At 33.1% G+C, this 27064-nt stretch overlaps 3 protein-coding genes across 4 annotated transcripts; all 3 read right to left on the bottom strand.

Moving 5' to 3' along the window:
- Nucleotides 1-1824: 1824 nt before the first annotated feature.
- On the bottom strand, nt 1825-4775 carry LOC128155452 (dentin sialophosphoprotein-like). 2 transcript variants are annotated; one of them, XM_052817157.1, is made up of 5 exons: nt 4439-4773; nt 3695-3860; nt 3473-3544; nt 2453-3382; nt 1825-2212 (listed from the first exon to the last, which is right to left on the bottom strand). In XM_052817157.1, exons 1-5 carry the CDS (start codon nt 4673-4675, stop codon nt 2115-2117), a joined length of 1503 nt encoding a protein of 500 aa, XP_052673117.1. In that variant the 5' UTR covers nt 4676-4773; the 3' UTR covers nt 1825-2114. The 2 variants fall into 2 exon arrangements, with proteins under 2 accessions (XP_052673117.1, XP_052673115.1); XM_052817155.1 differs by having other exon boundaries at nt 1825-3382; nt 4439-4775.
- Nucleotides 4776-8886: 4111 nt separating this feature from the next.
- LOC128191196 (U-scoloptoxin(05)-Sm1a-like) lies at nt 8887-11651 on the bottom strand. Its single transcript, XM_052863281.1, has 3 exons — nt 11489-11651; nt 9565-9720; nt 8887-9175 (listed from the first exon to the last, which is right to left on the bottom strand). The coding sequence occupies exons 1-3, from the start codon at nt 11562-11564 to the stop codon at nt 8976-8978; spliced, it is 432 nt and encodes a 143-aa protein (XP_052719241.1). The 5' UTR covers nt 11565-11651; the 3' UTR covers nt 8887-8975.
- Nucleotides 11652-20145: 8494 nt separating this feature from the next.
- LOC128157111 (uncharacterized) lies at nt 20146-22295 on the bottom strand. Its single transcript, XM_052819487.1, has 3 exons — nt 21597-22295; nt 20840-20995; nt 20146-20442 (listed from the first exon to the last, which is right to left on the bottom strand). Exons 1-3 carry the CDS (start codon nt 21649-21651, stop codon nt 20240-20242), a joined length of 414 nt encoding a protein of 137 aa, XP_052675447.1. The 5' UTR covers nt 21652-22295; the 3' UTR covers nt 20146-20239.
- Between the last annotated feature and the right edge of the window lie 4769 nt (nt 22296-27064).

Raw genomic sequence — 27064 nt, 5'->3', positions numbered from 1 at the left:
CACCTATACTTGTTTTCCCTAACAGTAATATGCGATTATTTTATTCATTTCAAAGTTATATCGCTGTACTTGTAATTGCATCCTTTTTGAACTGTTAAATTTGTTTTGCGTAAACAATATCGAATGCATACACGTATTTTGGGTGTGAAGTTCGAACATTGCCAAACCTTGTCTTTTTTTATTACATGTATCTTATTTTACAAGGAAAATGTCAGTACATGTTTTGCATGTATTTGACGACACACTATTAGAAAGACTGTGTATGATCACCACTTCTCTTGACATAGACAAAACTTGTTAGGTTCTGTTAACACGGAAACTAGTAGGGCATCTATTTGTAGAGCAAGACCTTTTTTATTTCACAAGTACATAATGCTCTATATAAAACAAGGCATTTCCTCGATAATTGAGACGCTTATACTCAATTGCTATAGACTGTCTAGTTCATCATTAGTTATTTTGGTATACTGGGCAGATGTACTATCACCTCCAAATTTCTCATTCATTAAGTATTGCTATCGTAACTTCAAACGCATTTTTTTTAACTACTATACCTCATTAACAATTATGTATAAAAAGAAAATCGCCGAATAACGCACAGTATGGTCAAACTATTGAGTATATTTCATTTGTGTATGCTTGATAATATATGTATTTGATGTGATGTGTAAAATAAGGTATCTATCAAAGACATGGTAAATGTGAACACAGCACTTATTTTTATAGCTAATGCACCACGATTCCAGGACTTGTCGCCGTGGTGATATACATGTAGTGCTACGTTGTTGCTTCACCGTCGTGTTCCAATAGCTGGTAATGGCTGCCTACTGTCCACAAACAAAGATAAACAAGGACAATGACATGTGTTTTCTCCATGAGAAGAGCTATAATTTCAGCTTACGGACCTTGTTTATCTATGTTGATGCTCAGATATTTGATATGGAAAGCGTATTTTCCATATCTACCTGTATATTTATCCACATCATTCAGTTATATACTGTAACACAAAATTTAGAGTTGCCCGTAATACTGTTATTATGTAGGTGCAGACCGGTCAATGCAATTACTTAGTGTTTTGCTATCGTTTAATTTTTTTTATAATTTAGTTAAAAATACAGGAGAATTGATTATTACCTTATGGCAATTTCTCTAGAGCGTTTATGCATTAAATAACAATTTAAAAATCATTGAGAGCTATTCCTTATGTTCACATTAATGGTCATATTTAGTAAATATATTATTTTCACTGCTGTCTTTCTTATATCAATGGTCTGACGGGCGATGTCCCTAAAAGGTCAAAATATAAAATTACTGTATAAAAAAAGATAATTTTATGCAACGTAATCGGTCTTTCTTGAAAATAAACACAAAAAAAATTAAACATCAAGTAATTGGTTTATATTTCGTTATAGAGAAGTGTCCAAGTCTTGTGTCGTGGCTTTGAATCCAACATGACGCTGGCATTAATATTTAAATATCTCTAACATAATGGTATTCTATAAGTTTTACTTTAAATTACCAGATAACGTTGATGTATTTTCAACAACAAACAAAATACATTGCTGAATTAACGAACAAGCGTCAAAATAATGTCTTCAGTGACCCTTCTATTGATTGTCACATTGTTGTGAAAGTTGAAAAATAAGCTTGTACAAAACAGATAGGAACGACTTCTGTTCGACAGAAACAATCTAATTCGAGTTTGGTAATATGATTGTATGATTGTATAGAATTTCCAGAGTCATTGAATATATGTAAATGGTTTCCCTGCTACTAATAAACAAGAAATGCTTAAAATGTTACGAAAATACGTCAAAACAAAAATGAGGTTATTATGAATATACTTTATTAGCAAAATACATAGTATCAACAAAAGTTTAACATGGTCAAGCGCTCGTCGTATGAATTAACCTTATGTACATGTACATATCCTTTTGAGAACCTTCTAAAATGAGAATCTTTACAACTGATTATATTCTTCTGATAGTCTTTAATTCTTTGAATAGAAATATAAAATTCGTTCTTTTAAAGTCATCCTTTGATAAAAATCATATATTTTTGCAAAATAGTGTTCACTGCACTCTCTCACTTGATTGGATAAATTATTTGGGTTGCTACGAGACGATCCACGAAGGCCAAAGCGAGGCTGGAACTCTTCGTCTGTTATTCATTGCTATTGCATTGAATCTTTCTCTGGCCTGAGTACTGTCCACTGTACAAAACATCATAAAATTTATTATTTATGAAAACTAATTCAACGCTTATATTTTTAAAATGATTAATGAAAAGGACAGTAAACAAACGTATAAAGTGAACATACATTGAAAGTCTCGTAGCAACTAAAATGCGAGAGAAACTGAATTCAAGTCCGTTGCGACTTTGTTGAAATTATTATTACTGATACGATGTGGCTGCAGCACCACAAACTCGCCACCGCTTCCATGGGCCATACCTGATCTCATCCTAGATCCGCCACCCGTTCCTCCGATCCCTAAAAGGGCGTTAGACAGCATTGTAGGCTTGGGATTCATTGCGTCGGCGATATTATTAGTCTGACCCTTGGAGAAGTCAAACTCGCTGTGGGAATGGTCTGCATGATCATGTCCATCGAGGCCATGAGAGTCAGCTTTTGGATGAATTTGGTTCTGGTTTGGTTGAAACTTAGTCAAAGCCATAGCGATTCCTACATTTTTCATGGTATCAGAGTCGGGCTCCTCCAGCTCAGGGAGTTCTAATTCCATCCCGTCTCCAATGATGTTGTCAATGGCTTCCCCGATGATACCGTCTCCAAGTTCCATTTCTTTGGGGACAATTTCATCTAAGTTAAGGTCATCTGGAAAAACGTCGGCTAGGCCGTCGCCTTTTTTGCCTTCCTTGCTATCATCGTCATCTTTGCTATCACTGTCTTTGCTATCATTATCTTTTGAATCATTTTCATTTGATTGACTGCTTTTATCATCATCCCCTGATTTACTATTGATACTGTCATCGATACCATTGCTAGCATCGTTCGAGTGATCGCTATTATCAGCGCTATTGCTGTTTGAGCCGCTATTGCTGCCTGACGATTCGCTGTCACCTAAGCTGTTGGAATCGTCGTCTCCGCTGTGTGACCCGCTGTCGTCGTTAGAATCGTCCGAAGAGCTACTGCTAGACGCGCCATTCTCTTCCGAGCTGCTTGAATCTTTGCCGTTTATAAGGTCGTCATAATCGACGTCATTAGAATCATCGTAAGAGTGATCGTTGGATGCAGAGTCTCCAGAACTTTGAGAGGATGAGTCGGAACTGTCGCTGCTTGATGAACTTTCCTCGCTGCTGCCATCGAGAAGATCAAAATTGACGGATTTATAGGAATCTTCGTCTGTGTCCTCTAGATTATAGTCTGTAAGCAAAGTAACATATATACATGAATACATGTACATGTATATAACATGGTTATGGTTTTTTTTTCACTGAATTGTTCACCACTTACCATCATCATCAAAATCGTCATCAAAAATCCAGGCATCGTTTTCGAACTCATATCCATCAACCAACCCATCACCTATGATAAATAAAAACAAAGATAGGAATATTTAAGCATCGTGGTTTCATAAACATGCACTGGTAATTATTTCTTTTATTTCGTATATTTTCATAGAAAAGATATGTTTCATCAAATTTAAAGAAATCAAAGGTTGCACAATGGTAATACCGTTGGCATCGGCCACACGGAAGGCATCTTTGACATGGAAGGCACGGGGATCATGACCTAGAGTTCGCGCAAATTCCTTGATTGAAATCTGTCCGTCTGCGTTTGCGTCATAGAACGCCATTTTCTTTGGAAGTGGAGTAACGTGCAGCGAATGCTCATGGTTTGGCTTCAAATATATAGAATAAAATAACATTCACAGCTTTTCTAATCACAACAAAAATATCTTATGTTACTCATTTTTATGAACATAAAGAATTTGATTAAATCATTTTCTTCATTTTATCCATCATCAATTGATTTTTATTGATTAAGAAATTTCATGGAAACAGAACCAGTTTTATTTCCAATTAATTAAGGAATGCAAAATTTCCACTTTTCCTATTTTTCATAGTGCCTAAGATTTATGATATTAAATTGTGAATTGATATTTCAATGACAAATGCATCTTAAGAATGATCCAAAATTTAAAAATAAAAACCAGCATAATTCTAATTGATTATCTATTCGTTTATCTATATATTAGCTTGGTAGAAAAGGAAAATCAGTTCCGATGACCATCTTAAACAGAGAAAATGGATTTTGAAAATTGTAACCCATTTTCAATTTTTCCCCATATATTCTCTGCCAAACAAACAAATTGTGTCATACTTAATTCCGATATTCACGAGATTACAAGCTTTTCCTAATAGATATAGATATTCGAACGACATGTCGGTATCCATAACCAGTGATTTGATTTCTCACCTGCAGGGTCGATCTTCGTGTTCGAACCCTCTCAATCTTGTTCGTTCCCGAGCACACGCTTCTCAAAATAAAGCCACAGTGGTAGTCCGGGTCAAACTTCTCCAGACTTTTCCGACACACTCTAGGGCTGACGGTACGACAGTGTCCCTTAAAGATGTCGTTCAACGATACCCGAAGATGCCAAGCCGACGATGCGGCAATGCAGGCAACGAAGAAAATCAAAGAGAGAGCGCTCATTTTTGGTGACTGTTCCTAAGAATGGCTTGTTTGTTGGTGGGGTTCTCTACGACTAGTGATCCCGTGGGTCTCCCGCTAACAGTTGCCGTGTTAATGACTTGGTGAATGGTCAAACACCAATGTCCTGTAGTGGGTGGGATAATCGTAGAAAACGCGTACAAAGTACCAGCAAAACAGTCCGTTCATCTGAGGGCAAAACAATAATTTATTTGGTTCTCGGTCTTGAGATTTTGTGTTTGAAAAATAAGCTAAAAATTGAGCAAGATGTAACTTATCAGTATTTTTCGTGGGCAAGAGCATAGCAATTTATTATCATTCTCATTAATTTTTTTAAGTGCTCTATCAACCATTTTATGGGATAAAGAACAAGCACTGCATGTCATATACTCTTATATTGACGTCTTTTTTTCTTAATATTGCTATATACACTGTAGTGATTTTGACCTTTTTTTTAATGTTGACTTTTTTGTAAGAGTTGAAAATTTATTTTTGACGCTTTAATTCATATTAGATATGCAACAATTGAAATTGTATCTTAGAACATTCAAAATTTGCGACTGAACTTAAAACAAGTTTTATTTTGGCCTGGCCTTAGTACAAATATGTCCTGGTCTGACCAGGCCATTTGTTTAATGCAATTAGCATGTTAATTGGATTTCCTTATTGTGTTCATAATGACCATTTCAATACAAAACGTGAATGGGGGACGCTATTTTTCTCCCGAAATTGCACGTCAAAAACATGCATCCACCATTTGTTTCGCTCGTTGTGTAAACACGATGATTTTTTCACTCTAGTAGTACCTTAACTATGTTAATGATATGTTAAAGTCACTTTGTAAATAAACCTGTTTTGACACACTATGTAATAGAATTAACAATTGAAAATTCATTATTACTTTCATTACAAAAATCTTGTAAAGCGTATACCCCTTGTCTAAACGCTTGTCTAAAGGTAATATTGCAGAACGGGAATAACCGCAGATGTTTGCTTGAATTAACACGTCGTATGATAGCAAATGCCTATAATACATGTATTTTAAATTTCCATTGCAGTAAAATGGATACTGGTAAATATTAAATTTATAAAAACATCTTTTTACCTATCTATTCTAAAGCAATAGTCACTAACATTTTTCGGTGTATCTATAATTACAGTTCGAACTTGGTATTTCAAAGTAATGATTATCTCTACAATGGTTTTATCTAAAAAAAAAAAAAAAAAAAAAAAATCAAACCGAGTTTGTGTTCTAATTTCATACGCATTCAATGTTGTAACTTCGTATTGTTATTATTAATTTTGGGGGGTTTCAATTACGCTACAAATGTAAAGGTTGCAGAACTTGATATAATGGTGTACTGTTTTTCTATTCTAAAAATAAAGGTAAAACACATTCTATTCTAATACATTATACATAGATCCTAAATTCTACATCACAGAAGATAAATCTAATGCAAGACCTTCCTGAATTTCCCAACCTACGAGAAAGTTACGACGAATAATATCCAATTCCACGAGAATATGCTTGTATCTAAATATAGAAGTAAATACTAGTGTGTCATTGGTCATTTAGGTGACCACTAAGGATTGGCCGCCTACTGTTACATGTAACATGACACTCACTACGTGTATTCCACAGGCTGTCCGTGTTCGCAACAAGTTCGAAGCCATTACTGGCCCAAAGAACACCCCAGTAAGTCGTACCGAGAGCTTGTACGGAATCGCGTCATAGTGTATATCCTGCCAACGTGTACCAATACTTGATATTGTTGTCTATGATTCGATGAACACGATTTGCAATGCAGAGTAACGATTAAATCGCCATCGCCTCCAGATTTGTACAGATATTTGATAAAAACTGTGACGTCAAGAGTTGCATCATACGGTCCATGGAGGATAACCTTTCCCAGAGCTTGGTTCATTGTTGATTATTTCAGTATATGCAAAACCATCGTCTTTTTTTCTACAAAAGCTTCTATTTTATAGCTTCAAAATGAATATTGAATATGGATATTCAATAAATATTTCCCGTTCATAATTTTCTTTTTATAATGATTATTTTTTAATGACATTACAATTTACAACGAACACAAAGAGCTCAAATTATGTGTTACTTTAGTGCAGTCATGAGTAATGACAATCTATCCTTGGGTGTAAAAAAGAAGAATGAATTGTAATTTACTGCTAAAAATCAAAATTGAGGAAGATTGTACGTACCCTATTTCGATAAAATACTAGATAATTCCAATATGTAAATAAAAAATACAACAACAAAAAATAATACAAAAAACCATGTTTTACAAATGTAAAAAGAGTTCTGTAGATTACATGCATAATATTCAATTGAATGTGGTCTTGTCAGTTTTAGATGAGCAGACATTTGATCATGACGTAATAAAGGAATGATCGGTAACAGTCAATATTTTTGCAAATTATAAAAATGCATAAAAATGTTTGTTTTTGGATTATTATCTTATTTTGTAAAATTACATACACGTATTTCTGATCTTATTGAACAGGAGAGCATAAGACGTTTGATCAAACTACATACAGTTTTGTCTCCTTATTGAATAAGGTCATTATTGACCAGAATTCCGTTTGTAATAATAACATTAATAGACTGTGTAATTATTCTGTTATATCGAAAATACACCTAAAATAACAACATACAAACTTTTACGGAATTTTTTGTTTAAAAAATTAAATCTTTATGAACATCCCGAAACAACAAAGACACAGTGTTTCGGTGTGGGGTACTACCGCAGAGGGTTTGGGGACAAACCGGTAACTAAGCGTATCTGTAAATTCTGCAACATGAACGAAATACGAGTACAGGGCGAATCTAACTTTCTTCCACAATGAACCCTTTAAATTTTCATTTTTTTTTTTGTTTCGAAGACAAACTGGAATTTTTTATTCATTCAGACAACTATCGCGCATGTATTTAAAATTATCATTTAGTGTTAAAAAGGCATGGTCACGGCTTTGAACAAAAATTATTTTTCCGATTTTACTGTTTACAATCCTTCAGTTAGACATTTTTAATAGGCAACCAAAATTTAGTGTCATTCGTTGAATTATAAGCGAGTTACATATCTTACAAATATTTGCTATGTAAACAAAACACTTCTGTTTACACTTTGAATGCTGAAGTGAAAATTCCAGTTTTAGATCTAGACCTAATATGAATGTGTTAAATGTTAGTAAATGTTTGTTTATGCTTAAAATGAAGAAGAGGTTAGACGAATTAGCTTGAAAAGGACTTTTTACCGGTATATTGAACTCATGTAAACAAAAACAGGGCACAAGCCTTGTTTACATGACAAAGAATTTATTGTTTATGTAAATTTACGTATACCTCAATGTAAACGAAATCCACGTGTCATTTCAAAAATTAATTTACTTACTTACTTACTAACAACAGTCTCGATTGAAGTCATCTTTTCTTAAGTTCTATGGTCGATACAACGACCATGTCAGCAAATACAATCTTTAACTGGGTTCTATGTTGACTGGCGTTTTTCATACTTATTGGTAGATCATATAATTTATCACTTAATTGTCTACCGATTTTCCCCAAAATACTATAAGAAGCATATGTGGGCGGCTGTGACCGGTCGGCAGATGATGCTCACTCCTCCATGGTACCTCTATTTTTTTTTTCTGTTTAGTATTTTTCCATTGGATTTTTATTTTGAACCCTGTTCGTTATCGCCACATGTCATTTTTACTTATTTATTTGTAAGGTTAGAAAATGTTTATTTACAAACCCAAATGTATATTTCAATGAAAAATATAGAAGACCAAAAAAAGGTAATCACATATGACTCATCACTTTGTACAGTTGCGAGTTTGTAAAAGAAAAGCTAAATAAGACATGCAAAAGGTTAAATGTGATAAATGTAATACTTTGTTGTATTAGTGTGTTCTAATTTCATATCTTCAAGACTATCTGTAAAATGCCTTTGATGCTGATCGAGCTGTACTTTACGTATAAACATACCCTACTGTATTTTTTATTTATTTATTTATTTTGTTTTGTTTTGCAAAGTTTATGAGCTTATAATTTGTTACCAGTACTAGTGCGAGTCTTTTAATAAACACTTTGATGAGATATAACAGGGTTTTTTTTAGAATTGGAATACGATCATATTAATATAACCCCCCCCCCCCCCGCCCCCCCCCAAAAAAAAAAAAATAAAAAAATAAAATAAAACCAAATTGTGTGTTTAAAAAACCATCACCAATTGCACAATCCTTAAATAAGCCGTTATGACAATCGCAGAGTGAGCCCCATGTCTTATAGAAAAGCCCACAAAAATGTAATAAACGCGGTTGTTCTGCTAGACGAGGCTGATATTGAGTCTGCTGTGTTACACAAGTCTGTCTGGCACGAACAGAGTTCCACGTCCAGCATGTATCTGGTTCCGTTCAGGTGCAAGTCTTTGCAGGAGTCTTTGTGTTTCGCTTTCCCGCATTTCCGTTGGTAGAAAACGTCTCCTGTATTAAAGAAATGATATGTACACTCCATGAGGACATTTTTTATCCCACCTCAATTTATCCTACTCCTTCGATAAGATTTAAGGTACAGTTTCATGAATGTTGTCATTAGTAATAAGATCTGAATTTCCTTTTGCGTTGGATTTTTTTCTTCTCCTGCACAATACTATTCATGTATGTAAAATTCATATGATAAAAATCAATACAAAACCACGATACCTTACAAATCTGTCTAAAAACAACCGTTTGTTTTTGTTTTGTTTATTTCTATTTTTGGGGGGGACGAGTGGGTGTTAGTTAAAGTAGACAATGAGTTAATTAATATTCCAAAGTACATGCACACATTTTGTAGAATGATAATGTTAGTAGGACTATATACATGTATTTACCATCTTCGAACCGAGTCTTCACTTTGAGACAGGTCTCTCTTGGATCTTGGCATTGCGTCACTCTGATGTCATCGTGTGTGGTGTCCAATGGGTCAAAGCATGAGTACATGGATGCGTTACCAATTAAATCACACTCATAACACCGAAGAGGAGAAACTATCAGAATAGATAAAATGAAGTTTATATATCTATTCCTTTAGTCGAGTGATACGTTCAGTCAATGTGCAGTTCGATTGCTGGCCTTTTAAACTAATTTTGATGAGTTAATTTTTTTAATTAAAGTTTCAAATTATTGTATGAAGTCTCATCGTCGGAACCCACGGGTTTTCTATTTGTTAGCAGAGTAACGGATAGAAAACTCGTAGGTTCCGACGATGATGAAGTCTTAATATCGTTTAACTAAAAAGAAAGTATTATTTGCGACTTGTTATATTATTTATTTTAAAACTAGGCCATAACGTGTAACAAAAGGGTTGCAGTAATATGTATATATGTATATAGAAAAATGGAGAGTGAAAGAGAGATATGAGGGTAAAGGGGCATGGTCACGATTTTGGTCAAAAATTATTTTTTTCGATTTTAATATTTACAATGCTTCAGTAAGGCATTCTTAATGGGTAACCGAAATTTGAGTGTAATTCGTTGAATTATAAGCAAGTTACAGGGCTTGAAATTCTTTGCTATGTAAACAAAGCGTTTGTTTACATTCTGAATGTTGAAAATTCCAATTTTAGACCTAAAATGAATGTGTTAAACGTTAGAAACTGTTTAATTATGCTTAAGAAAATAAAAAAGATAAACAAATCAGGTTTAATTTTTTTAACTGGTATATTGAACCTATGTAAACAAAAACAGGGCACGAAACTTGTTTGCATTTCAAAGAATTGTCAGTCCTGTATCTTGCTTTTAACTCCACGAATGACTCTCAAATTTCATTTGATCATTAGAAATACATTTCTAAAGCATTGTAAATAATAAAAATAGAAAAATAGAATTTGACCAAAATCGTGACCATGCCCTTTTAAAGATAAACAGTAAAAAGTTTAAAATCTTGGGTGGCACGTTCATCTGGGCTATGACGGTAGCAATCATTGCAGAAAAATTACATAACAGGTTGACGCGGGTGAAACGCACTTTATTGATTATATCATTTTTAAGTGATGTTTTATTTTTTAGAAAGAATATGTACATGTAGCTCATGTTTCACTTTTAATGTTTTACTCTTTGAGCCATATTCATGCATGTGATCCATTGATTGAAACAGTGAAAGGAAGAAACGATGTCAAACTACATGTATAATTTCCCCTCCTTTACAATGCCTGCAACTGGTATACCTTCTAAAACACTATAATAAGTAAAAAATATGCATTTATTGCGTTGACTTGATATCAAAAGAATAACGGTGTACATTGGTTTAAATCTGACAGTGGCTTTTGGATTTCTTCTCTTTTTTAAAATTTTAAACACGAAATAAATAGACGGTAATAAGAAAAAATAAGGTAGGAAAAAGATTTTGCGCCTTTAATATTGCTTTGGCTTGTGCGTTGATAGTAAGAAAGAGAACTTAGGGAAAGGGTTAATTTTTAATTAAACTAATAAAACTAAGCTGGATGGCTACATGATTAGAATAGTTCCTGACAATGTCTTTTTATGGTAAAATTAATCATTGTCGTGTCAAACGGTTTTGGTTCAATCTCTTGGAGCTTCATGATCAGTGTGAGGGGGCAATTTTATGTATGATTTTATAGAAACGCACAGATAAGAAAAATGTTTACCTGTGGTTTTAATGTCTAATAAGTGCACAAAATACTAAGAGAAAAAGACGCGTAATGATTGGTCTTGATTTTGCTACAATAAAACATCGCTGTTTATGACTTGGTTACATTCTTTACATGTGAAGATACGGCAAGTACAGTTTACTCACCTAAGATGCGTAAAAGTCCAGGTAAAACAAGCCAATATACAATATTATTCATCTTTCCGTGGTCTCTGTTAGACATCAGAAAGTTTCAAAATTAATTTGAAATCAGACAGTATTTCGTCGATATGCGGGATTGTTAATAAAACTATGCTGGTCCCTTTCTTCGTGAATGCGATCTGCGCAATACACATAATTAACCACATACAAACTTTTATGAAAGGAAATTTTCTATTTAAGAAATTGTATCTTTATGAATATTCCGAAACATATTAGATCAACAATGACAGAGTGTTTCGATGTGGGGGGTTACTACCACAGGGGATTCTTGGATAAACCGGTAAATTAGCGTATCTGCAAAATCTGCAACAGGTGAATTCAGCATTCTTTCCAAATGAAACCTTCAAACTATCATTTTTAGTTTTGAAGACAACTTGTTATTTTATTCATTCAGACGGATAATTATCGCGCATGCATGTAAATTTTCATTTAAAGTGTTATGCCTAGGTCACATTTTTAGCCGATGGTGGAGCGAACAAATATTCCTCGTAACGTCGGCTAAAGAAATATGATCGCCCGAGGCGGGTATCGGACGACGCGGAGCAGTCACATTGATTTTTAGTACACCTTCAAAAGTTTGACTAAATTTTAAGCCGATGAATCGTCGCTCGATTATCGAACCTTGCGCCAAAGTTTGATTTTTTTACATAAACAAATTTACATTTGCTGAATATTCACCTGTAACCATGTGGGCATTTCTACAATTTATTGACGATATAAGTCTGCAGCATGGTGTCTGGTCCACCTGGCCGCCGATTATCGACCAATAGACGGTAGATGTTTATCGTATTCCGTACACCGTCGGTCGTTCATCAGCAATTTGTCAAAATCGTCCCTAAAAAGGTCGACCCGCGGTCAATTTTCGGTCCTCAACCGGTATCTGTCGGCCGACTTGTAAAAAATTTCTAAAGAGTGTTCAACTGAAGAAATTGGCCACCGTCACAAACAACCCCCCCCCCCAAAAAAAAACCCACCAATATATATATATATATATATATATATATATATATATATATATATATATATATATATATATATATATATATATATATATATATATATAACTTGACCCGACGGACACAAAATTCGTCACTTACATTGTATGTTAAAATATATTTTTATTTACAAACCAAAAATATATTTCAGTGAAAAATATAAAAGACCAAAGAATTATAATCATATAAGACTCATCACTTTGTAGAGTTGCAAGTTTGTAAAAGAAAAGGTAAATAAGACATGCAAAATGTTTAATGAAATAAATGTAATACTTTGTTGTGCTAGCGTGTGCTAATTTCATATCCTCAAGACTGACTGTAAAATGGGTTTGATGCTGAGCTGTACTTTGCGTATAAACATACGCTACTGTGTTTTTGTTTTTTGTTTTTTATTTTGTTTTGCAATGCAGGCTATGAGCTTATATTTGTTACCAGTACAAGTGCGAGTCTTTGAGTAAAAACTTTGATGAGATATAACAGTTTTTTTTAAGAATATGAATAAGATCATAGGAATAAGAAAAATAACTAGAGCAAAGCTCGTTGCAAAGCAACGAGTGGGTTTTCCGCTAATGTCGAAAGCAACGCTAGAAGTACGTCTAAGAAGCAGAGTTCTTAATCTAGTAACAAAGAAACGTAAGTACAAAAAGATGAAAAAAAATCGAATGATTCTTGGTACAACTTAACATGATCCGAATGTTTTTAAGTACGACTTAACCAAAAACCCTTAACCATTTCAAGAACGACTTAACAAAAAAAAAATATGTTGAAGTACGACTTAACAAATTTGACTTCATTTTAAGTACAAGTTTACTTTACCTTGAACTAACATCTTTTTTCTTAACCCAGAATGCAAAATTAAAATTTATGTAAAAAATCAATTTTGTTATGAACCAGACAACATTGAAATGGTGAACATTTCAAAGGGCCCCACTTATGTTATTTCAGAGAATTCTGCTTTGACCTTGACCTATAACTTGAAATTTTTCCAGCTGGCATAGAACTTTTAATTCAATTTCATTCCCCCTAACATACATGCATTTTTGTTCAATCTGACCAAGATTAAGAATATTTGAAAAATAATCTACTATCTAAAACTAATTTTAAAAAGATCTGCTATGACCTTCACATTGACAGACTTGGTTCAAGGTCACTGCACGCCATTAACCAATAAACTCTGTAAAGGTAAAATATTAGCCAAATAGGGGCTAAAAGGAGAGTATATCTATGCTCTTAAAATATGGATTTTTGTGTGATCTGATATGACCTTGACTCTTCATCTACAAATATCATTCGAGGTCATTGCATATATTTTGAACAAAGGCATCATGTGGGTGAAGTATGAGGCTGAATGGAGCAAAGGGAGAGAAGATATACTCCGGACAAGGATTTTTAAAAATATAATTCTGGTATGACCTTCAGTTTCTTTTCACTGAAAATAGGTTCAAGGTCACTACACACCCTTTCACCCTTTACTCAAAAGCTCTGCTTATGTGAAGTCTGAGCCAAATAGGGGTTAGCAGAAATTATATATGCTCTCAAAAAAGGATTTTTGCACAATCCGATATGATCTTCACCCGTTACCTAGAAATTTCATGCAAGGTCACTGCACATCGTTTAACCATAGAGACACTCTGCGAGTATTAGCCAGATTGGACCAAAGGGAAAAAAGATATGCCCCAGACAAGGATTTTATATATATAATTCTGCTATGACCTTAACCTTATACCTAAAAACATGGTTCAAGGTCACTGCACATCCTTCAACCAAAGCAACCCTGTGGATGAGGTATGAGCCAGATTGGGCCAAGGGGAGAGAAGCTATGATCCTGTCAAGCCATCTCGGATGGACAGACGGACAAATTGATCACTAGAAGGCGCCCGCATAAACATGCCTTTTTATCTAATTCAAAATAGTATCTATGCTATCTGCCCATGGTGAATAGTCATCAAAACCATTCATCAGCAGAATTTGATTTCCCTCCTTTTTAAGGTGGTATGGGACATCTGTCGATATTAATGTGGATTAAAGTACTATATAATTGAAAACTTTTCACCGGTTTAGAATTTTCAAATTTTACAATATTTAACCAAAAAATAGCTTTTAAAAATATTTGAAAAGGTAAAAATTGTAAAAACCCCAGCGGGATTCGAACTCATGACTTACAGGTTCCTAGTAAACCCTCTAACCCACTGTGCTAAGGAGTTAGGTGACCATTTTTGAAAAGAAACTACATGTACTTATATAATTACACTTTATTTTATTGTTTATTTCGATAAACAATACGTCACAACATGGAAGTGTCCCATATCACCTTAAACTCGGAACACCTCTGACCTAATAAGATCGCCGCATTAAATACAAAGTTTGATTTAACTCTAATTTGTTTATCATCAAGAAATTCTGCATCGCTGACAAATAAAGTTTTCTTCTGTATAATGAAATACCAATTAACTGACTATTCGGACAATAGCAAGTTTATTGTCCCATTCCACAGCAACTATTTCCCTTGGCTTTGCCTCATTAAATATTTGCTGTCTTGGGGGACAATAAACTTGCTATTGTCCTCATACCCAGTAAATACTAAATAGGCATATAATATCCCATCCACCTACATTTCATGTTATATAACCTCCCGTTTGTAACCTTCAATTTCACTGTAAAGTCAACATATCTGTCATAGCCGCAAGTTTCACAATTTATTTCTGCTTCTCATGTACTTAAAATTAGGGGCCTTAATATTGCTTACCAATTCCAACAAGAGACATCCCTCTAACTATTGATAATCATTAAAATTCATTTCATGAATCTACGCAACAATGATAAACCTTCAAGTACAGTCACTCTCAATTTTACAAAAATTTTGACGGTACTTTATCCGAAACTGTTCCTTGTACCTTTAACTTAGTACACTAACATTTTTATGAAAAGACGGTTTGTCTTAGAATAAGAAAGCTAATGCAATTCTGAGAAAAAGAATACCACATATTGCCAATTCCATTGAGGTTTAATGAAAATATGGCCATTTAAGTGAACCCACCATTTCCAATTTCCTTTAGTAAACACAGATTTACAGAGTTCTCCATAGTAAAACATCTTTACCTGACCTTTTAGAGGTCAACTTTTGTTAACCCACCTTTAAAAAGAAACTTAGAAATACCCTTACATGTATACCCCCACCCCCCAATCTTTTGATTTTCATAAAAAGTCATGGTTTGAAATGTTTTACCTAATTTTATGAAACGTGTGGCAATTTCCTTGAGTAATTTCTCACACATATTTGAAAACAATCATCAATGATTCTAAAATTTGATCTTTATTTGTTTATTGTATGATTTGTACCATTTTAATAAACAAATAGACAGCTGTCCTGCTTGTGATTTCTTGTTTTCATGAAAAAAGTAAGCTAACAATCATATTTAGTGAATATCTAATCTATTCTGATTTCTAGTCTCCTTCTAACCATGCTAAAACAGTAAGTTACAACCTACAAGTTAGACATCTGCCTTAAATTAGAATTAAATTCAAACACACCCAGGTAGCTGGAGACAGAGTTGATTTCAATGAAAAATGTTCAAATTTGACATGTTTTTCTACTTTTTTATGCATATATACCTTACAAAGGTAGAAATAGGTTGTTTCTTGTTCATTTCAAAAGTAATTATCATAGCAGATGTTATTTCAAAGTCAAATGTACATTTACATATCCTACATGTAATCTTAATGCAGACAATTAAATAGAGGGGGGGGGGGGTTTCAATTATGTAAACACATCTAAATATCTTTATGAAATAAAAAATAAAGGAAACATAATTGTATACTTTTATTGAAAAACAAATTTTCACAGCAATTATGAATTTCTTTAAACAGCCTTAATTTTGTTTTCATAATTTCTTATCAAACACAAACCACAACATGGCATGATGCTTTCTTCAAGTTCCATTATTGTTCATGCATTATCGGATTTAATTTGAATTACCGGTAAATAGTCTGTAGAACACAAGGAATATGAATGTGGATAGAGGTGACAGGTTAATCTCAGGAGCTGACCCACAAGAATCAACAGGTACCGGTAAAAGCCATGTGGTAACAAGAGTCCGTTTTGAGCTGAAATAAATAAAAAAAATAATTAGCTGTGTTTACATGCATGTACTAGTAATAGCTGTGTTTACATTAACATATGCATAGTATTTCTGGAAAAAATACACTGACCATGCAGTGTAATAAGTATGACATATCCCAATACATGACATAACATTTAGGCAGTACAAGATCAAAAATTTGCATATCAAGTCATAATATAATATTAAAAAATTTTCATAGGTATAAACACTTATCAAATTGAGAAAGAGAGAGAGTTTGAGAGAGAGAGAGAGAGTTTATTACCGTACTTGTAGTGCAACAGTCAATATTTCAATTCGTAAATTACAAACGAATACATGTATTACCCACCGAACAGCGTCAAAGTACATGTACTGGTATTAGCTTCTGGTATACCATTTTTCATCAATTCTACTGTGTTTTTTTTTTTTTGCAAATAAATTTAGCGAGGGTTTTTGTTTATTTTCTTATAAATTACATGTTTTAAAAACAATACTACGTGTAATAAGCATAAAACATGTATGAGTAAACTTAATGAAGAATTTTTAATAGATTATTTTTCACAAAATGTGGTACATTACATGTATGTCAATCTTTATAAAACTAGCGTATGTTTCGTGCGCCATAAATTGCAAGTTTTTTGTAAATATCATTTACTTGCATGATAGGTATATATGGTCTAACCAAAATTTTCTTCATAAAGCTACAGCTGTATGTACCACATATATGTTTTGTCACAAGTATACATTTAAAAAAAAAATACCCAAATTCCAACAGTTTAAATAAACTCAACTCATTCTCTGATAAGTTCATTGTGTTTTTTGCGTGCATATCTTATTTGTCTGCTGCAACAGCAGCCAATCAGCGGTAAGCTGAATCCACAAAAAGAAAGTTTGTGTTTTAGGAGCGGGTAAATTGTTTATGCGACACTGTCAAGAAAACCAAACCAAATAATAACAAGGAGCATAAATATTCACTTAAATGTATTCTGTTGTAAAGTAAAGGTTTTTAACACTTATTGCATCTTGCAAAACATGTGATGACTCTTAATCATCTGTCATATATCTGATATACATGTATATGTAAAAGATGGGAGAAATAACGACGGAACAAAGTGGGATTCGAACCTGGCCCTCTGAATCTCTAGTCAAGTGCTCTACCAACTGAGCTACATGTATCTGGCACCAGTATTCAAACCAGTCTGACCGTCACATTCCTCCCCCTTAAATGATCTTCACCTTCGAAGATCATCCCTGGCAGGATCGAGTTAACCTGTTAGTTCCAGGGGTTGGTCACAACACCAATATTGTAACAGGATGGGAGAAATAATGAAGGACCAAACCGGGATTTGAACCTGGGCCCCCTGAATCTCTAGTCAGGTGCTCTACCAACTGAGCTATCTGGCACTGGTATTCAAACCGGTCTGATCGTCACATATAAAGAATTATTTTAAACAATGTTGTTCAATAAAAAATAACACTCGCAACCTTCAGTTTTTGTCTGTAATTAATCAATTGGCGTGCAATCAGTTCTCGCCGAGTACCATTTCTCACCAGTGCATTGTTACGTCATTTTATCAACACAAAAAATTATATACAAAAATATGATGTAACAGGGCACCAGTGAGAAATGGTCCTCGGCGAGAACTGCTCGCACGCCAGTACTACCAGTAGTCAGATTAAAAAAAGAGAATAAAAAATTACATTTAAAACATTAACAAGGACAATTTAAGTACACATCATAACTGCTAAACAAGAAAAATTATGTGAACTGGTAGAATGGAAGGCATAGTTCTAACTTGTAACCTACATGTACAAGTACATGTACCGGGTACCCGTTGGTCTGCTAAACCTCTTTAATGATACAATGATCGGCATCATAAAGATATTAAAGTCATGTTTTAACTCTGAAGTCTGAAGTATACAATTTTATTTACTTGAAGTTATGTCTACAGGGTATTCATGACTACATTTGGAGTCTTCTGCACAAGAATATATGATATGTTTCTAATTAGACCCTGCTTTGAATTTTGAGTTGAAAATTCACAATCTGTTATTTTTTTAAATAGATAAATTCAGTTACCCTTTCCAGTCCCCCATGAACCTCGAGCGAGTCTAAACATCCATGAAACATGTAAAAATTACACGTTAGTAAACAAACACCCACACCATAACAAAAACATCTAACAGCTAGTGTGCACGTACTTACATGTACATCTATACTATATACTAAATTTTAACCAGTTAACAAGAAACTTTAAAAGGAGAAAAAGCCTCACCTTCTTCAGTAACATCCACATAAATCACACACTTTAATGTCCATCTTTTCTCCTTTATTACTCGTAGCTTATCAACGGCTGATCGTCGACAGAAGTGTGGCTGTCAGAATTTCCTCGTAAACGATTCACACGAGAAAAATATCCTCCTTATACAAATATGTAGTATTGTTCCCTGTGCACGTTCATATGTTTCACAGTAAATTGAAAATGCATGTGTACACCGAAAGAATACACAACTTCTCTTCTGCATTACGGCTCTCTCTTTTCTACAATGCCGTTCGTTACTGTTTACATTCGGCGCGCGCGCGGGGGTTACAAACAGGGGCGCCCCGACAAATAGTTGCACATAGAACGTTTAAATAATGTGTGTTCATTGAATTCATAAATGATATAGATGAAAAAAAATGAAATTGAATCACAACAATTTATCTAAGACGCAACACAACGTAATGCAGTAAATGTCTGGGCCTTAATGTGGCATTTGTTCGCTTGTGTGTTTATGTAGACATATTAACTCGTTCATGTACGATTCTCACATATTTGTTTTATGAAATTTGAAAAAAAAAATATAGCACAGAACTTGTTTAATTTGATACCAAATGACATTATTTAATATATTAACAATAACTGAATTAATTTTTTTTCATAAAATGATAACGATTTTTGCTATCAGAAAAATACGTGTATGAGCTGCTGACCCCTAATTATAGGGGCCAGCCCTTTTTTCTTAATTTTAAATGAAATCTCTCGTTATTCTAAACAACTTTTGTTCTATATGTATAAGCAAAATATTTTTAGTTTAAAGGTTATAATACAAAAAGCAACAAAATTTCAGCCCCGAGAAAATCTTAAACTTTGGCGACAAATAGCTCAAAAACTAACAAAGAAATTACCAAAATTTTCATGCCAGCAAAACTATAAAATGTTACCGACAATTTCGCCAAATTTCATGAATCTATCATCTGTAGTTCCCGAGATCAACTCTGGACAAAAGACCCCCCAATTTTCAATTAAAGGGCAATAACTCATAACCGGAAGTGAATTTTAAAAATTTGAAAAAAACGTCTAGAGATATTAATATCATCTATATACCCTGAAAGTTTCATAGCAATCAGACAAAAAATGTTCGAGAAATCTCGTACACAAAATTTGCGGGAAAAAAAAAAAAATAATAATAAGAAACAGTAGAATAACAGAAGGGTTTTCCGTTGAAAAACGGAAAACCCTAATTCCAAATTCGGCGTAAAAAAAAAAAGGATCACCAATTGCACAATCATAAATAAAAGCCGCGTGGACAATCAAAGAGTCATGCGTGGGCCCTTTGTCTTATAATAGAAAAGCCCACATAAATGTAATAAACGCGATTGTTCTGCTAGACAGGGCTGATATTGAGTCTGCTGTGTTACACAGGTCTGTCTGGCATGAACAGACTTCCACGTCCAGCATGTATCTGGTTCCGTTCAGGTGTAAGTCTTTGCAGGAGTCTTTGTGGTTCGCTTTCCCGCATTTTCGTTGGTAGAAAATGTCTCCTGCATTAAAAAAATGATACGTTCACTCCATGAGGACATTTTTTATCCCATCTCAATTTATCCCACTCATTCGATGAGATTTTAATTACATTAACATGTACGTAATCATTTGTAATAAGATCTGAATTTCTTTTTGCGTTGGATTTTTTTCTTCTCCTGCACAATACCATTCAAGTATGTAAAATTCCAATATGATAAAAATCAATACAAAACCACGATACCTTACAAATCTGTTTAAAAAAACTTGTTTCGGGTTTTATTGTGTGGTTTGTTTATTCCCCTCCCCCATTTTTGGGGGGTGGATGGAATGGGGTGTTATAATAGACACTGAATTGAATGCAAAGTATACATGCATACATTTTGTAGACTGTAAATGTTCGTAGAACGTTATATTTACCATTTATGAACTGAGTCTTCACTATGAGACAAGTCTCTCTTGGATCTTGGCATTGTGTCACTCTGACGTCATCGTGTGTGGTGTCCAGTGGGTCTAGGCATGTGTTATTGGATTTTTTACGATTCAATTCACACTCATAACATCGAAGAGGAGCAACTGCCAGAACAGATAGAACGGGATTTTATACATGTTTCTATTTCTATAGTCGAATAATACGTTCAGTCAATGTGGAAGTCTTATTTTCGTTTACTTAAATAAAAAGTATCATTTGCGACTTGTTATATTATTTAATTTTCAAACGAGCGCATAACATGTAACAAAATGGTTACAGTAATTTTCTATATAAACATGGATACACATATATAAATGGAGAGAGAGAGAGAGAGAGAGAGAGAGAGAGAGAGACAGAGAGAGACAGAGACAGACAGACAGACAGAGAGTGAGATGAATGCAAAGATACACAGTTAATTTTTTTTTAATTTTTGGGTGGCACGTTCATCTGCGCTATGACGGTAGCGATCATTGCAGAAAAATTACATAACAGGCTGACGCGGGTAAAACGCACTTTATTGTATCATTTATTTCATAGAATTTAACGTTTTAAATTGTTAATAAGTGCACAAAATACTAAGAGAAAAAGACGCGTAAGGATTGGTCTTGATTTTGCTACAATAAAACATCGCTGCTCATTTCATTTGGACTGACTTGTTACTCTCCTGAGATGTGGAGATTTGCATGGGAAGTACAGTTTACTCACCTAATAAGATGCGTAAAAGTCCAGGTAAAACAAGCCAATATAAAGCATTATTCATCTTTCCGTGGTTTAATGACAGACATCAGAAAGTTTCAAAATTAATTTGAAATCCTCTTCAAATCAGACAGTTTTTCGTCGATATGCAAACTTGCTAATGAAACTATGCGTGTCCCTACTTTAGGGAATGCGATGAAATCGGCGCAAAATATTCGATAATCTCCATTTTATTACTTTGGCAAGTAGTATACTCTATTGCACGAAAGCAATTTTGGTTGTACGGAAAACAATCTAACGATTAATTTCTTATGTTATCTTGTGCCTGGGTGTGCATTCGTTAAACGTAATATATGGTGCCAATGCTTCAGAGTTTTATTGCAACAAAGAGAGTGTTCTGTTACTTATTTGTTTACAATTTACAAAAACAAATTACCACTGGTGATGAAAAGCAACTTCTCGCAAAGAAATTAGCTATGAATTGAATTAAGGCTGGTAATATAATGATTCAAGAAAAAATATTTGGCATTAAACAATAATTATGAACTTTATTCTTGTAAATAGAAACAATTTAATTTCTGCTTTAATTTTTTTCTATAAAAATGCTGAAATCATTAAGATAACCCCGACTCTCTCTCTCTCTGAAAAAATAAGCGACTCTCGAGATAAATTATGGAAATCCTGATATATTGAATATGATATACAATGTACATGTACTTGTACGTCCTACCGTGCTAGATTTAGAGTATGATAAGAGAGATAACTTCCCAGGATATACATACGTCAATACTTCCCGCCCTTGCATGTGTGTTCCATCCCTTTCCATCAATTAAAAAAAAATCTATTTGTTTTGCCAAAAATAATAAGTAAATAAAGAAAAAAAAACCCAGAACATCTACATATGTATGTGATATTATTCTGTATTCAGATGATTAAGAATAGAGAGTAGAATTTCGTAGAGCAAGGCAAAATTTTAATAAAAACACACACATATACCAGGTATATATATATATATATATATATATATATATATATATATATATATATATATATATATATATATATATATATATATATATATATATATATATATATATATATATATATATATATATATATATATATATATTTCAATTTTCTTTATTAACCAATTAAGGGCCCTCAAGGGGCAACATGAAGACTGTTGACATACAACATCCAATGAACATAAAACATTCAATAAACATATACAAGATGGAAAGAGCTGGATGATTTAAAGAACTATGACAGACATGAACAATTAAATAGTATATATGTATATATATATGTATAATTATGTATGTTTCCATACATTCAATATAGTGTCTTCTATATATTTATGTTAAACACCATACATAAATATGTCAAGATACAAATGCACATACAAATTTGAAATAGTTTATCATAATATGATTGAAAAATAAAAAACCAATATTTGAATAGGAAATACAAATTAAGGCAATGCCTTTTGTAAAAATTTACCAACAGAGTTTAATATATCTAATTCTTCACAGTTTAGAATCCAAAATAATTTTTGTTTATCTTCTAAACTAGTAAAATGTTTTGCTTTAGATGAAATTAAATCAAATAGTTCCTCTCTTTCTTTTGTAAATTTGCTGCATTGGATAAGAAAATGTTCTTCATCTTCAATTTTATTAAGTGTACAATTTTTGCATATTCTTTCTGTTCTAGGTGTGTTATTATATCTGCCCGATTCAATAAAAAGTCTATGCGCTGATATCCGCAGTCTACAGATTGGCTTTCTGTATTCAGGTCTTAATATAGTTAAATACTTTTCCAGTCTGAAGTTAGTTTTCAAATTTAAATAAGTAACAAGTTTGCCATCTTTAAGTGTTTCATTTGAGTACTGCCAATCCATCAAATATTTTTTAGTCTGAGATTGTTTTAAAGAAGTAACAAAGTCTTTTTTAGAATATGTCATAATGTTTTGAATATTAAGAATGTTTAGTAGCTTTTCAATAGAGGAATACCAAGTTGTATTTTGGGCGAAATGAAGTTCTTTACTACATACAAATGCATCTTTTAATAGAGGAAACTCTGTTGTTAAATTTTCTAATCTGTAGCAATATTTTAGTAATCTATTGACAATATCATAATGTAGAGGAAATCTTCCTAGTTCAGAAAGTGAAGCATGGTTCATACTTTTCTTATTCAACCCCAATATGGTTTTACAAAATTTTAGATGTAAAGTTTCAGCTATTAAGTTGTTATAACATTGTTGTATCAGTATATCATTAGACTGTTTTATTTTTATGTTATTGACGTTAAAGATTCCCCATATTTCAGAGCCATAAAGTAAAATTGGCTTTATAGTGTGGTCAAATACATTTAAGCTAGTCGATATCCCGGGGTTTAGACTCAGGAAGTCTTTTCGTAGTTTGAAATAAGCTTTCAGTCCCTTTTTGTGTAATTCCACCTTAGCCAGTGAGAAAGTCCCTGAAGCTGCGAAATGAATGCCTAAGTATTTGTAATTTGGTACACATTCAATATTGAAATTTTTGTAACTAAATTTATGGTTTATTGTTCTCCCAGCTTTATTAAATATAATAATTTTTGTTTTATTGGAATTAACTTGCATACCCCAGTCATCACAATATTTCTCTAAAGCATTTAATTTTTGCTGAAGTCCTTCTGGTGATGATGAAAAAATTACTATGTCATCAGCATACATTAAACAGTCTATGGTTTTTGAGTATAATGATATAGAGTCAATACAGCCCTGTAAATATGATGGCAGGTCATTTATAAACATTTTAAATAATGTGGGGCTCAAATTGTCTCCTTGACGCACCCCTAATTTGATAGGAAATGAGGAGGTAAGAAAATTATCATATTTAACACATGCTTCACTTTTCATATACATATTATTAATGATACAATAAAATTTTGTTCCCACATTATGTTGTAGTAGTTTTAGTTTCAATCCATTGTGAACAACACTATCAAAAGCTTTATGAAAATCTATAAAGCAGGCATATAATCTACCTTCTTTTGTATTACAATATTTATCAATTAAACATTTAACAATAAAACAATGATCAGAGGTTCTAGCATGTTTTGTGAATCCAACCTGACAAGGGTGTATTAGATTATTTTCACTTAGGAAGTTATCTAATCTGGTGTTCAAAATAGTATTGAAAAGTTTGCCAAGATTACTTGTTATAGTTATTCCACGGTAATTGTTTGGGTCACAGGGATCATTTGATTTGAATATAGGAGTGATATATCCCTTAGCCCATTGCTCTGGGTAATAACTAAAGGAAAAGCATACATTAAATAGTTTCAATAAACAAGGTATGAGAAATGTGTGTCCACTTTTCAACATTTCATTCGATATAAGATCTAACCCTTTTGCTTTTCCACATTTCAAAGAAGAAATTGCAGCAGATATTTCTTTGTTTGTTATTATGTTGTCTAGTTTATTAAATATGTTATGTTTACGTTCTTTTTCTGCAAGTAGAAAATTTAATTCTCTAAATCTGTCTTCAAAGTTTTTGTCCACTGATGAATGTAAAGATTTAAAATGGTTTAACCATGCATTAGGTTCTACTGGATAATTAGTTGAATCAACTTTTTCTGCCCTTAGATCATTTGTACAAGTTTCCAATATTGTTTTGGGTCATCTATCCGCAAAGAATCTAGCTTGTTAATAATGTCGCTTCTAAATTTTCTATATTTCATCTTCCTTAATTTGTTATATTCCCTGTATAATTTATAGTAGTGCCCTCTGATAATGGGGTCCTTGGGGGATTTACAATATAGTTTACATTGAACAACAACTCTTGCTCGCATTTTACCCAAGTCTGCGTCAAACCATTTTTTGTTTTTAACTTTATTTTTATTCTTAAAGTTTGGTTTTTTGAGCGACAGTTCAGCTGATGATAAAATAATATTTTCAAAGTCAGAAATTAATTCAGATATTTTCTCATGTGTACATTTATCTGCTCTGGACAGGAAATTATTGATTTTTGATTGAATATTTGGTGAATTAAGAGCGTCTTGAAATCTTATAACTGACCCTTCTGTCCAAGTGTAATTAATGGGGACTTTATGCAACCCTTCCTCTGATCTGGTGGGTAAAGAATGTTGGAATTTGGCTAAAATTTCCCATGATATTTTGCAATGACAGTCAGATAGGGTAGGAATAAATTCAGAAACTTTAAAATATAGAAGCTGTTTTGTAATTTTTTCAGCTGCTAATAAATAATCAACAGTACTCTGACCTAAGGGATTGAAACAGGTATAATGCCCAAAAATGTCTCCTAAACATCTTCCATTCATAATGCGTAATTGATTTTGTATACAAAATTCAAGCAACTCTTTCCCTCTTGTGTCTAATACAGTATCATGACTTCGTCTTACTCTGGTAGTATTATCTACAGAATATGAATCAAACAAAGGAAGGTACTTTGGGGTGTCATCCGTAATAACATCTAATTTAACTGCAGTACGAGCATTGAAATCACCACAAATCAAGACATCACCTTTTTCTTTGTAATACAAAAGATCTTTTTCAATTAATTCCAATATGTCATATGGTAAATGTCTAGTATAAGTAGAGTTCGCAGGGGGCATATATAAAGCACATAAGTAGAGGTCTGAATGTAGATGGAAATGATTCTTATCAAATTTTAACCACTGGTAGTCTTTACATGTAGTAGGTAGTATCTTGATATGATCTTTTAATTCTTTCCTTCTTAGAATAGTTAGACCTCCATAATACCTTCCATTTGATGATATATCTCTACATACAGAAAAACAGTTGAATTGTTCAACAGACACAGGTGTGCTATATCCAATATGAGTCTCTGCTAATATAACTACATCATATTCTTGTATTTCTTTGATGAAAAAGAGATCATCTAGTTTGTTTGTACCATGGACAATCAAACCACCTATATTCCAATAACAACACTTGATCGAGTTTTTGTAGATTGTCATGACACTGGTAAAGTAAGATTAAGGTATAAAAAGCAAAAAGCAAAATTAACAAAAAAAGATAACAATACTCAAAAAGAGAAAAAAAATATGATAATTCTTACACAAATTTCACACAAGTTTAAACTTCAGTATAAATCGGTTTTGTATGGGGAAGTAGATATGCATCAGTTGTATAGAATAAAGTGTGATCTAGGATTATATCTCCCTTGAAAAATTCAAAATTAACACAGAGCAAAATTAACCAAAATAGTCAGATCCCCCTTCCAACAAACCTGCGTTTCACCCCATCCCATGGTGAAAAAAAATAAAATGCTCTAAGAATATCTGTATTAGGTAAAGTATGTCTTTGATGCATGATATGTTTTGCTTTTTGCTAGGCCTAGCCTATAATTTCTGGTTTTATCAGAGAACAGGGGCGTAGCAACGGGAGGGGGCACTTTTTCTCGCAGCAATTTTTTTTTAAACTAATCTCTATATAAAAAAGTTGGTCACCCCAC

Source organism: Crassostrea angulata, chromosome 7 (genome assembly GCF_025612915.1).
Source record: "Crassostrea angulata isolate pt1a10 chromosome 7, ASM2561291v2, whole genome shotgun sequence".
NCBI classification, from domain to species: Eukaryota; Metazoa; Mollusca; class Bivalvia; order Ostreida; family Ostreidae; genus Magallana; species Magallana angulata.
This window is presented reverse-complemented; position numbering and strand designations above follow the sequence as displayed.